Raw genomic sequence first — 15,418 nt, 5'->3', positions numbered from 1 at the left:
TAGGAATTAAAGGAATGACCATCAACTGGGGAAAGACTAAACAAGCTGTGGTATACGGTGGTGATGGAATATTATAGTTCTATAAGAAATTACAAGCAGGATGATTTAAGAAAGGCCTGGAAAGACTTAGAAGAATGGGTGTATAGTGATGTGAGCAGAACAAAGAGAAAATAGGGCACAATGACAGCAATATTGTTTGATGAAGAACTGTGAATGACTTAACTATTCTCCGCAATACAAATATCCAAGACAATCCCAAAGGACTGATGACAAAGCATATTATCCTCCTACAAAGAAAGAACTGGTATTGATTGAACACAGACTGAAGCATGCTGGGTTTTTTTTACTTTCTTTGATTTTTTTTCTTTTATTCAAGTTTTCTTATACAAAATGACTAATGTTTTACATAACTACACATGTATGACCTTTATCTGATTGCTTACCACCTCAGGGAGGAGAAAGGAGAGGGAGGAAAGGAAGCGTAGGATCCAGACCCAGCCCCAGAAAACCAGAAGCAGGGCCCTGGAGCCTCTGAATCTGCAGCAGCAGTAACTGCTTCTGGAACTTAGCCCATAGAGGGCAAGGGGGTCAAACAATTGGCCATAAGGAGATTACAGGGATCTCTTTGTTAGCACTGAGGCAGGACTCTGTTGTTGTGCCCATACTTGGATCCAGGTCAGTCTTGGGTGGCAGTACCAGGTAGGGGAGGAACACAAGCACACCAGAGCTTGCAGTCCCAGTAGAACAGGACTCTGTTCAGTTTCAAGGTAGAAAAGCAGACCTGTGGTTACCTGAAGACCAGAACACAGGCCAGGAAAGTGGTGAACATACCTCTCTTTAAATCATACCACCTTGTGGGGAGGAGATAGGTGGTGCAGTGGATAAAGCACCGGCCCTGGATTCAAGAGGACCTGAGTTCAAATCCGGCTTCAGACACTTGACACTTACTAGCTGTGTGACCTTGGGCAAGTCACTTAACCCTGTCCCTGCCCAAAAAAAATATCATACCACCTTGGAAGAACTAAGGACTTACAAAGTCCTAGAAGTAGTTCAGAGAATAGGTGCTCAAACTCCCTGAAGCATGGGACAGTGTACCCTCCACCCTGGAAGCAGTGCCCTACTTTAACAAAGAATTAAAAGTCAAGAAACACGTTGGAGAAAAGAGCAAACAGAAAAAAATGCTGATCCTAAAAAGTTTCTGTGGTGACAAGGAAGATCAAAATACACCTTCAGAAAAAAATAAAATTAAAGCTCATACATCCAAATCTTCCAAGAAAAATATGAATTGATCTCAGACTATAGAAGTGCTCAAAAAGGACTTTTAAAATAAAGTAAGAGAGGTAGAGGGGGAAATGGAAAGAGAAATGAAAGTGATGCAAGAAAATCATGAGAAAAGTTATTAGATTGGTAAAGGAGACACAAAATACTGAAGAAAATAAAATAACACTTTAAAAAACAGACTAGGTCAAATGGTAAAAAAGTTACAAAAAGCCAGTGAGCAAAAGAATGCTTTGACAAGCTGAATTGGCCAAATGGAAGAGAAGGTACAAAAGCTCACTGAATAAAATAACTCCTTAAAAATTAGGATCAAATAAATGGAAGCTACAGACTTTATGAAAAAATAAAGCAAAACCAAAAGAATGAAAAAATAGAAGGCAATGTGAAATATCTCATTGAAAAACAATTGACCTGGAAAATAGATCCAGGAGAGATAATTTGAAAATTGTTGGAGTACCTAAGAGCCATGATCAAAAAAAGAGTCTAGACATCATCTTCCAAGAAATTGTCAGGGAAAATTGCCCTGATATTCTAGAAGAAGAAGCTAAAATAGAAATTGAAAGAATTCACCAATCACCTCCTGAAAGAGATCCCAAAAGGAAAACCTCCAGGAATATTATAGCCAAATTCCAGAGCTCCCAGGTCAAGGAGAAAATATTTCAAGTAGCCAGAAAGAAACAATTCAAGTATTGTGGAGCCACAGTCAGAATAACACAAGATTTAGCAGCTTCTACCTTAAAGCATCAGAGAGCTTGGAATATGATATTCTAGAGGGCAAAGGAACTGGGATTACAGCCAAGAATCACTTACCCAGCAAAACTGAATATAATCCTTCAGGGGGAAAATGGAAATTCAGTGACAGAGAGGACTTTCAGGCATTCTTGATGAAAAGAACTGAGCTGAATAGAAAATTTTACTTTCAAACACAAGACTCTAGAGAAGCATAAAAATGCAAACAGGAAAAAGAAATCATAAGGGATATTAAAAGGTTAAACTGTTTACATTCCCACATGGGAAGATGATACTTGTAACTCATAAGAACTTTATCACTATTAGGGCAGGTGGATGGAGTATATATAGATAGAAGGCACAGGTGTGAGTTGACTATGAAGGGATGATATCTTCATAAAAAATAAAATTAAGGGGTGACAGAAATTCACTGGGAGAAAGGGAGAGATTGAAGTGGAATGGGGGGGGGTAAAATATCTCACATAAAAGAAGCAACAAAAAGCTTACACAGTGGAGGGGAAGATGGGGGTGGTACTGGGGAGTGAATGAACCTTATTCTCATCAGAATTGGCTCAAAGAGGATAAAGCACCTGCCCTGTATTCAGGAGGACCTAAGTTCAAATCTGGCCTGAGACACTTGACACTTAACTAGCTGTGTGACCCTGGGCAAGTCACTTAACCCCCATTGCCCCTTGAAAAAAAAGAGTTGGCTCAAAGAGGGAATAACATACACGCTCAATTGGGTATAGTAATCTATTTTACCCTACAGGAAAGTAGGAGGGGAAAGGGACACAGGAGGCAGGTGATAGAAGGGAGGACAGATTGGGGGAGGGGGCAGTCAGAAGCAAAATACCTTTGACAGGGAAAGGGTGAAAGGAGAGAATAGAATGAACGACATGGGAAGAGAGTAGGGTGGATGGAAATTCAGTTAGTGATAGTAACTGTGAAAAATTTTTGAAGCAAGTTTCTCTGATAAAGGCCTCATTTCTCAAACACATAGAGAACTAAGTCAAAGTTGTTAAAAATAAAAGCCATTCCCCAATTGATAAGTGATCAGAAGATATGGAAGTTTTCTGATGAAATAATCAAAGCTATATTAGCCATATGAAAAAAAGTTCTAACTTACTATTGATTAGAAAGATACAAGTCAATACAATTCTGGGGTACTACCTCATATCTCTTGGATTGGATAATAGGACAGCAGAGGAAAATAACAAATGCTGTAGTAAATATTGGGAAAATGAGACATTGATGCACTCTTGGTGGAGTTGTAAACTGATTCAAACATTCTATGGAGCAATTTGGAATTATGGCCAAAGGGCTATAAAACCATGCATTCTCTTTGACCTAGTAATATCACTACTAGATCAGTATCCAAAAAGAGATTTAAAAAACCAAAAAGTTAAAGGACTTATACATACAATAAATATTTATGGTGGCCCTTTTCTGCTGCAAATAATTTGAAAGTGAGGAGATGCCCATCAATTGGGTAATGGCTGAACAAATAGTGGAATGAGATTGTGATGGAACGTTATTATACTATAAGAAATTGATGAGCAGGATGCTCTCAGAAAAACCTGGAAAGCCTTATGCGAGCTGATACAAAGTGAGATGTATTATATACAAAGTAACAGCAATATTGTAAGATGATAATCTGTGAATGACTTGGCTATTTTCAGCAATGTAATGATCCAAGACAACTCTGAAAGACTTATGAAAAATGTGATCCATCTCCAGAGAAAGAACTGATGGTGTCTGAATACAGATTGAAGCATTTTTTTTAGTTTCTTTTTCTTAAGTTTTTTTTCTGTTTTCTTTCACAACCTGACTAATGTGGAAATGTTTTGCATGACTATACATGTATAACATACTGAATTGCTTTCATTCTTAAGGGCCGGGGTGGGGGGGAGGGAGGAAGAGAATTTGGAACACAAAGTTCTAAAAATGGATGCTAAAAATGTTTTTCATGTAATTTGGGGAAAATAAAAATCTAAATAGATGAAAGAGGTGGTAACAATTTGGAATGCAAAACTAAATAAAAATGTTTGTTATTGAAGTTTAAAAAAATAAAGTGTTATAGAAACACTTGATAATTTGGATTGCCCTGGGCAAGTCACTTAACCCCCATTACCCAACCCCCCCAAAATAACATACATTCTAAGGCACCAAATCTAAGATTCTCTCTTTCTAGTTCCTGATTTCAAATATTCAAGTATCACCAAGTACCAAGATCATAGAATTACACTGATGATTATAATTTCTGGGCATTTTAAATGATTTTTCCTTAGGAAAACAAACCATGAAAACTAGGATGAAAAATGTACATCTTTCAAATAGATGAAAAGATATCTGGTATCATAGCAAAAATTTTAATGGTCCATATACCTAGTTATTTAGTCATCCTTCTTTGTACCTACTATAGGGTCAAAAAATATGAGGAAGGAGAGAAAGAGGATATTTAGAGTTTATAACTGAGGATAAAAATTTAAGTCACTTGCACTGTAATGGCCCCCTTGATAACACCTGAATACCATTCTGAACAGAAATATAGAGCACCAGGTCTACTCTAATGAGGGGGGAATTCTCCAGTGTGTATCAGATGCTCCAGAGACCAGTTCATATCATAACCCATTAAACTGGGACTATTCTCAAAGAATCAGGCCTTAATGGAAAGGTAACTGCTCTGAACCACCAAGGATATTTTTCTGATGAAAGGGTTTTAACTGAGCCAGTTTCCTGACTCTTATCCCTTTCCCTTTACCAATTTTTCTGTCTTCCTGTCATTATTATAAGAATTTGAAATGTGTTCTTTGAATTCTGGACAAGATCACTGTATTTCCTATCCAACCCAGAGACTACTTCTCAACTCTTTGTTCTATATTCTGCATTTGAAGTGTCTTCACTGGCTATGAAACATTTTCCTGTTCTTTTCTGCCATCCAGGTATGAATTCTAGGTTTAGGACAGAGAAGGGGCAAAGTGAACAGGATTAGTGAGGAAGGAGATTTTAGTAATCAATGTTTCAAGGGGGTTTCGATTATGTGCCTCTCTGACTTTATACTTTTTTCCTTTGAGAATACCTTTCTACCAAATCTGACATGCCAATATTCTCCCCTTGGCAATGGAAATAGGCATATCAGTTTCCATATGGAAGCTAAGTGTCCCATCATCAGTACAAACTCCTTAAGAATTGTCCTAGAATAAATCCTGAGTGACAGCTTGAATGTAATGAAATTTTCTTTGATGCAGGCAGTATTGTAGAAACTATTTACATTATCCAAAATTAGAAAGGGTTGAGCAGTGGTTAGAGTGCTGGGCTTTGACTTAGGAAGATTCAAGTTCTAATTCTGCCTCAGACACCAACTAACTGTGTGAGACTAGACAAGTCATTTAGCTTCTATCAGTTTCAAATTCCTGATGTGTTTTTTAAAAAAGGAAATTGTAGTGCCTACATCATAGGATTGTTGTATTAAATGAGAAAACCTATAAAGTGATGTGTTAACTTTAAAGTTCTATATAAACATTAAATATTATTAGTGTTCTGATTTTTTTAAATCATCTCTTTATCCTTTCATAGGGATAGGCCAAAAGAGAGAGGAACTTATCCCCCCTGGCTGAGGAAAAAATATCCTACCTCACACATGCTTGGTGATGACCTAAGGAAGAAAATACTAAACAAATAATCCCAAAGTGTAATTCTAGACATTAAAGAAAGAAGTCATACATTTATTTATTTATCTGTTTCTTTGTTCATTTATTTATTTATTTTTTTGGTGAGGCAATTGGGGTTAAGTGACTTGCCCAGGGTCACACCGCTAGTAAGTGTCAAGTGTCCGAGGTCAGATTTGAACTCAGGTCCTCCTGAATCCAGGGCTGTTGCTCTATCCACTGTGCCACCTAGCTGCCCCTGCGATACATTTATTTAAACTTCATTTAACCCATCTGAAGAGAATCATAAGGCATTTACAGTATCCAATAACAGAGTGTTTCAGTGTTCAGGGTAGTACACAACATAATAGAGAATTGGTGAGTGAATCTGGATTGAAATACCAGCTCTGATGCTTACTACCTCAGTAACTTTGGGCAATTCATTTAATATCTCTGTGCCTCAGTCTCTTCATTTGGACAATAAGAGATTTGTGTAAGATTGCTTCTGAGGACTGATTGAACTCTTCATCCTAGAATCCTGTCAGGAATTTTATTATTTTATTCAATTGAAATGACCACCAATTCAAATAGTCAGTATTTTCTTTAAAGATTATTACTAGATCATAATCTGATGTTATTATAGAAATTCACTTGTAAGTCAGGTATTTGGAAAGTGGACCTCAGTACTCAATAGAAATCATGTTACTATGGTATTTAGGTTCCTATACTACACTCATTTTCTATCAGAAATAGAAGAAGACAGAGTTACAATCAACATGATAAAATCACCCTAAACTCAAATAAGGGATTGTTTTTCCTAAAGTGCTAGTGCTTGAGAAATTTACATTGAATTAAAGGAGGAGGGGAATTAGTCAGCTGTTGATGAAGTTTTTAAAGTCCTTATTTTAGAAATCACAAGACTTTGTATAATAATTGCACCAATTTATCTTTTTATCTAAGCTTATTTAAATATATAATTCCTTTCCATTTTCCTTGATTTCATTAAATCACCTGTATGATTCACAAACTTCTTGGCCATATTTGGTTCACAAATGAAATTAAGGCCAAGAGAAGTTGGGGAGAAACAGAGGTAGAAGGAAGTAGAGTCATGAAAAGTAAGACAGACAGACAGACACAATGAGAGATAGAGATTGAACTTTATGTAAGATTAGAGAGGAAGTTCAAGGGGAGAGATATGGATCAGATGACTTTCCACAAGTCATTAAGTAGTATTATTGACCAATAATAATCTGATTGCTATCTTCAGTGGAGGGTGGGGGTGGGGGAGAGCATCACAGTAGGTAAGGGAGCAAAGCGGGCAGAGAATAGCCAGAAAATTGAAATTTGATATATTTGTGAGTTTAGTGTTACCTTGCCAGGGGAATGGGTGCATAGGTCTTTAGAGGATAGAAGGGGTTTTTTTTCACATTCACTATCTCATTAGATCCCTAGGAAGAGCTGGAATTCATATGTACACTGAACACCAGCTTCAACAATTCATTCTCAGTTAACTACACATAAGAGTATGGGTGAAATATCCTAAAATTCATTTTGCCTGCTTTCATAAAAATATTAACTTATAAGGAAACACCCATGAATATCAAGGCAAAAAAAAGTTTCTTTGCACAATCAAAAGATCTATATTATTGTGGAACAGAATCTGGAAGACAGGGTTCCATGACTCCTAATGTGGCATTAAATCCAGGAGATAATGGTCTCAACAATAGATGACCTGATGTAAAACTTCTTTGCCATGTTGGGGCCACTTATTCCAACTCATCTCAATTTTAGTTCAACTCTACACCCATCACTTTCTTCTGCAATCAACCAAGACTAGTTGAAGGACCTCCACTTTGTTAGATACTTCAGATACAATGAGAAAAAAATGAAACAGGCACAGTCCTCAAAAAATGTACAATTTATTATCTTTTTTGTCCAAATTTCAATATTTGTAATATATATGTTAAAGTTAATTTAGATTAAAAGTTTTTAAAAGTTAATTCAGAATGGAATTTGATTGCTAATTTGGTTATATTTCTGACCTTTCTATTTAATTAAATTCTATAACCTAGTGTGATCGAAGAGGTCCAGAAAGGAAGACAAAGTAGAAATTGTCCCAATTTTCAAAAATAGAAGAGAATACTTATATTAGACATCACTGAGCTTCCCTTTGAATGCAGATAAAATTCTAAAGCATATTCTTACAAAGTTTGTTTGTGAGCATTAAAAAAAATAATCACTGAGGTTAACATGGCTTCTTTAGAGTAGAAAAGATTCAAATTAACCCTATTTGGTTTTTGGAAGGGATAATAAAATAGTTCACCCCTGTTATAAAGTTTTGTACTATTCTTGAATGAGCATTGAAATATACTAAGAATGGGGCAGCTAGGTGGCGCAGTGGATAGAGTACCGGCCCTGGAATCAGGAGGACCTGAGTTCAAATCTGACCTCAGACACTTAACACTTACTAGCTGTGTGACCCTGGGCAAGTCACTTAACCCCAATTGCCTCACTAAAAAAAAAAAAAGAAAAAAGAAAAAGAAACATACTAAGAATTCTGCCAAATATTTAGCAAAATCTCTCACAAAAGTCTTTTGGAAATACTGTAGAGATATGGCCAATATAATTATAAAATTAGGTGTTTTTGGTACTAGTTGAATGACCGAACAAAACTGGTAAATGGGTTGTGATAATTGCTTCAAATTTTTTGACAGACTAGAATTATGAGTTCACTGTAATGAAACTACATTCAATAGGTTAAAATGAGAAATGTTCTATCAAGGCACTAAAAATATTCTATCATATAGTACAGGGGTAGGTATGACTATATAATAGTTTATGTGGGGAAAGGTCTTGAGGTTTTATTGATGGCAAATTCAGAATGAATCAATAGTTTCACACAGAAGCCAAAGAAAACAATGCTATTTCATTCTTTATTAAAAAAAAAACCAACTATCACAACCAGGTTAAGGAAATGGATAGTATTACATCATTTTTTCTTTTTTTATGTAATATCTGGAGAACTGTGTTCAGTCCTTGATGCCACATTTTAGGAAAAACATTACCAACCTGTAAGTAAAATGTTCAGCGTGAAGAGGAGACTTTAAACTAATACTCAAGAGGAAATCTGAATAAAAATGCATCAAAGGTGATCAGAGCTTGAAGATTAATCTTTCTTCTACCTTACTTTCCCTGGAATCTGGAATACTTTCCTCTTATAGCTAAGAAGTCTATTTTTTCTCTCAGATGGTCTGATATCCCAGAGATTTAGTTTAGTTCTCTTTCTTGGTTGAATCTTGTATGTGCTACTGTCCTATCTAAGCCAGTTGATCCTCTACTTTTCAGTACAGTTGACTGGTGTTTGTTTGTTTTTTAAGTTAGGAGTAGAGAGAAATTTGACTTGGAAAATCACTACAGATTTTAGGTATTTAATAATAGAAAGTGGGAAGAAAGGGATCTAGAAAGATGGATGCCCTATCTAACAAATCTGTTGAATCCTGTGGTATTCAATTATTTATATAGAACTTTAGACCAACTAGAGAGTTGTATAAAGTAATCCACTTCCCTTTTGCTGCACAGTCCATCAGAGTTACACTAGAAGTGTCCAAGAGAGTAGCATTCACGTTAGTTGTTAAAGTTATGAGTGTTTAATCAACAAAGTCCACCAAGGAGGAAAAAGAGAAAGAGAAGGAGCATAAGAAAACAAAAGAGGAAGGGAAAAGGAGAAAAAGGAAGAACAAAAGAAATAGGAAGTGATGGAAGAGAGGTAGAAGAGAGGAAGAAGGGAGATAAAGGAAGAATGGAAGACAGAGGAAGAGAAGAGGACAGGAGAGGAATGAAGTGGGAAAGAATAAATAATAGGAGAGGACAGAAAAAGAGAAGAGAGAGTTCAGAAGAAAAAGAAAATAGAGAATGTCATGAAAAAGATAATCACTGAAAAGGGTATACATGTATATAAAAGGATATGAATACCAATTCTTCTTCCAAAATGGAATACAAGGGAATGAATACATATACATCCATCACTTAAAAATATACTTGCTAATCATCACAACCATGGAAGGGAATTGATAAGTACATCCATGTCCTAAATAACTGACAGCTATTCCTAAGAGAGTTCTCAAAATTTCAGTTATGGTCTAAAAATTACCATGCAGGAAAAGCATAAACATTTATTAATGTAATTAATCTCTGTTGAAAGTCCAAGAAAGGAACATCACATAGCAGATGTAAATCATAAAATGACTTTGAAGAGTCTCCACTTCATCTTGCTACATTTGCAAGGGAGGAGTAAAAATATGTTATTTGACCCAAATCACATAAGCAATGAGTACTAAAGGGCCATTCAAACTTACATCCTCTGACTCTAAATCTAGTGCACTTTCCACTAATCAATTTATCATAGAATAAGTTTGTAAAGAATATCGACTCCACACTGACCTGCTGATCATTTCCCCAAAGAAGACTACCTTTCTCCATCAGATAAATGGTTCAATTCCAATTTACCAGTAACAAAACCTACCATATATATAAAGATTTACTGGAAAAAAAATCTTAGGGGATTTTAAATAATAATTCACATTTATCCACCATGGACATTGTTTGTTTCAACTAACCCTGGATTATTGGTAAAAAGAAAAAGCCAGAGTCAGACAGTGGTAATATTGCTGAAGATAGAAACACTTGTCACAGATGTTGAGTAATATTCTTCTTCAGTGATATAATCCATCATCCCCTGAATTTCCTTTAGCTATTTCCCGGTTTATCTAGGATCACTGAGAAAGTAGCAAACTTTGGGGGCCCTTTGACCCCAAATACTATAGATGTTCCCTAAGGAAAAGCATTGGTCTCAGAGATTTTGATTCACATCATCATTAAATTGAGGCCAGGACACCAGGATCACAGGTTCATACATTCAACAAACTATGTATGTACAATATATAATATATACAATATGTTAGAAACTGAAGAAAAACAAAGTGTAGAAAAACAGTCTCTTCCCTTGAGGATCTTTTATTAATTATTACAGGTAAGATCCTAAAACAGAAAATCATAATACTCAATTTTATATGATTATTGCAAAACAAAGTAATGTAGGAGGGTAGAAGCAAAATGTCATTGCTAAATAAGTGTTCTAAAGAAACTATCAGGCAGCAAGCCGTATTTGAGTTGATTTCTCAGTCATAAAATGTATTAATTTATCAAACAATTACTCTATGTCAGATAGTGCTTTTCTTAAAGTGCAAGATTCAACCATATGACATCCCTACTCAATAAACTCACTTGATTGCCTATCACCCCCAGGATCAAATATAAAATCCTCTGTTTAACATTCAATGCTGTTCATAAGCTAGACCCTCCATACCTTTCCAGTCTTACAAACACATATCTTCGATTCAGTAACACTGGCCTACATTTTGCTCCTCAAACAAGGCACTCCATCTCCCTGAGCGGGGCATTTTCACTGACTCGGATATATGGAATGCTTTATCTCCTCATCTCCATCTCCTGGTTTCTCAGGCTTCTTTCAAGTCTAAGTTAAATTCCCATGTTCTATAGGAAGCTATTCATAATTATTTTAATTTTAAAATCTTCCTCCTGTTGATTATTTATTATTTGTCTTGTATGTAATTTGTCCATAGTTGTTTGAATGTTGTCTCCCCTATTAGATTGTGTCCTCTTCAAAGGCAGAGTTAGTCTTTTTCATCTCTTGATATGCCCAGTATTTAATACAGTGCCTGGCACACAGGAGTCACTTTATAAATGTTTGTTGACTAAAAAAATAAAATAACATAAAAAATAAATAAAATAAAAATTTGGGCAGCTAGGTGGTACAGTGGATAGAGAGCACTGACCCTGGAGTCAGGAGGACCTGAGTTCAAATCTGGCCTCAGATACTTGACACTTACTAGCTATGTGACCCTGGGCGAGTCACTTAACCCCAATTGCCTCACCAAAAAATAAATAAATAAATAAATTTTTGTTGACAAGACTGAAAAAAGATGGTCCCTGATCTCAAGAAGCTCACACTCTAAAGGTAGAAATAACATGAAAAGAACTTTGTTCAAACAAGCTAGATACAGGATCATTTGAAAATAACCAACAGATGCTATGTATCAGAATTAAAGGGGGTTAAGAAAGGCTTCTTGTAGAATATGAAATCTTAATTGGGACTTGAAGTAAGAGAAGGAAGCCAGAAGGTAGAAATAAGGAGGAAGAGGACTCCAGGCATTAGGAACTGCCAATGAAAACATCCAGAGATTGAAGATGGAGTGTCTTGTCTGAGGAACAGTAAGGAGTTCAGTGTCACTGGATTGCAGAATTTGTTGAGAAGGGGGGATGTTAAGAGGGGAGTGGAGCAGGGCAGAGAGCTTAAAGTGTAAAGTGGGTTAGTATTAAACAGGCAAAGAGAATAAAGTGGATGATCATTACCCATTAGTTTCACATTAGTGTTCTTTGTAAGAAGACTTTTTGATCGATTACCAATTAAATTCATAAACACAAATAATAGGAAAGGAAGCTAAAGGCAGAGATTATGATGAACATTGCCATTTTCTTTTGTTTGTTTGTTTGTTTGTTTGGCCGGGCAATTGGGGTTACGTGACTTGCCCAGGGTCACACAGCTATTAAGTATTAAGTGTCTGAGGCTGGATTTGAACTCAGGTCCTCCCGAATCCAGGGCCGGTGCTCTATCCACTGCTCCACCTAGCTGCCCCTACATTGCCATTTTCTGACAGCAGATTTATGGCTGCCATTAAGACTCATAAACTACCTAAGTCATATCCTTTCTGCAACACCATAACATGTGCCATTTATTGACTTATTTTAGAAGAGAATATTTTAATGCTTTGGGTGACAATGAAATGGCTTTCTTCTGTTTGGATTCATTACTCATTAGTGAAAATGATCTTTGGAAATATTATCATGGCAGATATAGATGGTTTGCTGAAAGGTTGAACCAGATGATATCTCACCTCCCTTTCAACTTGAAGATTCTATGATGCATCAAGTATCTCTTGTCTCCTTTCCAAAGAAGCAGGAACATCCAACATGAACCAGAACAACCATACCTGGGTGACAGAATTTCTCCTTCTGGGTCTTTCTGATGACCCTCAAACTCAGCTGCTACTTGTTGTATTGTTCTTAGGGGTCTACTTAGGTACTGTGCTTGGGAGCTTACTCATCATCTATCTAGTTCTAAATGACTCACAGCTCCACACACCCATGTACTTTTTCCTTTGTAACTTGTCTGTGGCTGACCTTGGCCTCTCTACTGTCATAGTTCCACAAGCAGTAGTTCACATGTTAACTAGAAGGAATGTCATTTCCTTTATTGGTTGTGCAGCTCAGATTTTTTTTTCCATCATTTCTGGAGCTACACAATGTTTGCTTTTAGCTGTGATGTCCTATGATCGGTATTTAGCAATCTGTGACCCCATGCATTACTCTCTCATCATGACCGGGAAGATATGTGCCCAGCTGGCATTGGGGTGCTGGGTGTCTGGCATTGTAACATCTTCAGTTGACACTATATTCACACTATTCCTCCCCTACCAAGGAGACAATAGGATTGCTCATTTCTTTTGTGATGCCCCAATTCTCTTGACCCTGGCATCTGGAGACATTCACAAAGCAGAAATGGCCATCTTCTCCATGGGTGTAATGATTTTGCTTGTACCTGTGGCCCTGATCCTGGTCTCCTATGTTGCTATTATAGTGACTGTAATCAGGATGAAGACAACCTCAGGAAGACTCAAGGCATTCTTCACCTGTGGCTCCCATCTCCTTGTGGTCATCCTTTTTTATGGGACACTAATAATTTCTTACATGACACCCAAGTCCTCCAGGGAGCAGATGAAACGGGTTGCTGTGTTCTATGGTGTCATAAACCCTATGCTTAACCCTCTCATCTACAGCCTGAGAAATAAGGATGTAATGAGAGCTTTAAGAAATGTAGTCAACAGGAGGTAATTCTGATTCTTGTGGTATAACTACATTTGGTCACATCTCTTACCTCCAACACTTATCATTTAGCCCCCAGCAGAAAATGTCCCATTTCCTTATGACCAATGGTGAAGAATACATGAAAATAATGTCCTTTCATTTCATATATCTATATCTATATAAACATTTATACATATGGAGTCACAACTAGTAAGTGTCTGAGACTGGATTTGAACTCATGAAGATGAGTCCTCCTGATTGTAAGCTCAGGGCTCTATCCACTGTACCACCTGGCTGCCTTCTATAAATATATGTGTGTTTCTCTGTGTGTGTGCACATGTGTGGATATTAATTGTACAACATTACAATGATTCAATTATTTGGAAGTTTGAGATTATGCATCAATCTCTCTAGAATCTTGGGTGCAGTTTTGCTAATATCGAAAATTCACAGAAGAATACTATCAGTGTGAAGTTTTCAAGGCCTTAGAAATTCTGTGCTGGATTTTGCAGGACAGAGTCCTCTATGACATAAGGATTTATGACAACTAAGAAAGGCAATCAGACAGGTCACTAGAAATCTAAATAAGTGATGCATAAAAGTTAACCCAGTCTCCATACACAGCTCCATACACCCATGTATGTATGTATATATGTGTGTATACATGTATATGTATACACACACACATATATACATACATACATAAACACACCTGTCACTTTGTCATTATAGGGAACTAGAATTATGGAAAGTCTACCAATGAAGATTGGCAAATATTCTAAAATATATTGTCTTACCTAAAATTTGCCCAAGAACATAGATGGGTTAAGTGACTTTGCCAAGTTCAGATAGTCAATAGTTGTGACTTGGACACAATTCTTGACACCGAGGCTGGTTCATCCTTACTAAGTCATCCTGCCTCTCTAACCTGATCTTGTACTAGTATAATTAGAAAGAGTTAAATTTGTCTAAGGTTTTAGTGACATTGTGTATTAGCCCACATCTGAAGAGCTGTTTCTTTGTACTTAATGTAGTATTTTGGGTTTTTTTTGTTTTTTGTTTGTTTTTAATTAATGTAGTGTTTTAAGAGGGGAAATCCTGATTATGCTGATGAGGATAATAAGACTTAAACCATGCTGCATGAAGATTTGTTCAAAGAACAACAGAATCTGGATTTATACTAGAAATTTTAGATCAGTTCATTTCTAGTAGAAGCTTTCAGGTCTTATGCAATCCTTACAGTTATTCCTTTTTATTTGAACTACTGTTTTCTGGGTGCTTTACATATACATACATACATACATATATATATATGTGTGTGTGTATATATATATACATATACATATATATATATATACACACACACACACACACACATATATGTGTATATAGCATCCAGAAAATAGTAGTTCAAATAAAAGCTTCTACTAGAAAGGAAAGGAGACCTTGATTTACAATATTCCAAAAGCTTTAAAAAGATAAAAGGTTACATCCAAAAATACCTTACCTTATATATATATATATATATTTGTGTGTATACATATACACATATGTGTATGTGTGTGTGTGTATATATATGTATATGTGTGTGTATATACATATAAAGCATCCAGAAAATAGTAGTTCAAATAAAAAGGAATAACTGTAAGGATTGCATAAGACTTGAAAGCCTTTACCAGAAAAGAGAGGAGACCTTGATTTACAATATTCCAAAAGCTTTAAAAAGATAAAAGGTTACATCCAAAAATACCTTACCTTAAAAGTTAGGCATAGTCACACAATCAAAAATACATATACACATTTATATATATATATATATA

The 15,418-nt window shown here is 36.1% G+C and overlaps 1 protein-coding gene across 1 annotated transcript; it reads left to right on the top strand.

Annotated features, from left to right (window-relative positions):
* Positions 1-12,704: 12,704 nt before the first annotated feature.
* Positions 12,705-13,625, top strand: LOC122743612 (olfactory receptor 2D2-like). Its single transcript, XM_043988683.1, has one exon. The coding sequence runs from the start codon at positions 12,705-12,707 to the stop codon at positions 13,623-13,625; it is 921 nt and encodes a 306-aa protein (XP_043844618.1).
* Positions 13,626-15,418: the final 1,793 nt, after the last annotated feature.

Source organism: Dromiciops gliroides, chromosome 2 (genome assembly GCF_019393635.1).
Source record: "Dromiciops gliroides isolate mDroGli1 chromosome 2, mDroGli1.pri, whole genome shotgun sequence".
In the NCBI taxonomy this organism is placed as follows: Eukaryota; Metazoa; Chordata; class Mammalia; order Microbiotheria; family Microbiotheriidae; genus Dromiciops; species Dromiciops gliroides.
Note: the sequence above shows the minus strand (reverse complement) of the source record. Positions and strands in the feature narration are given on the sequence as shown.

Coding starts and splice junctions, on each gene's coding strand:
- LOC122743612 (XM_043988683.1), top strand. CDS start 12,705: ATGAACCAGAACAACCATACCTGGGTGACAGAATTTCTCCTTCTGGGT.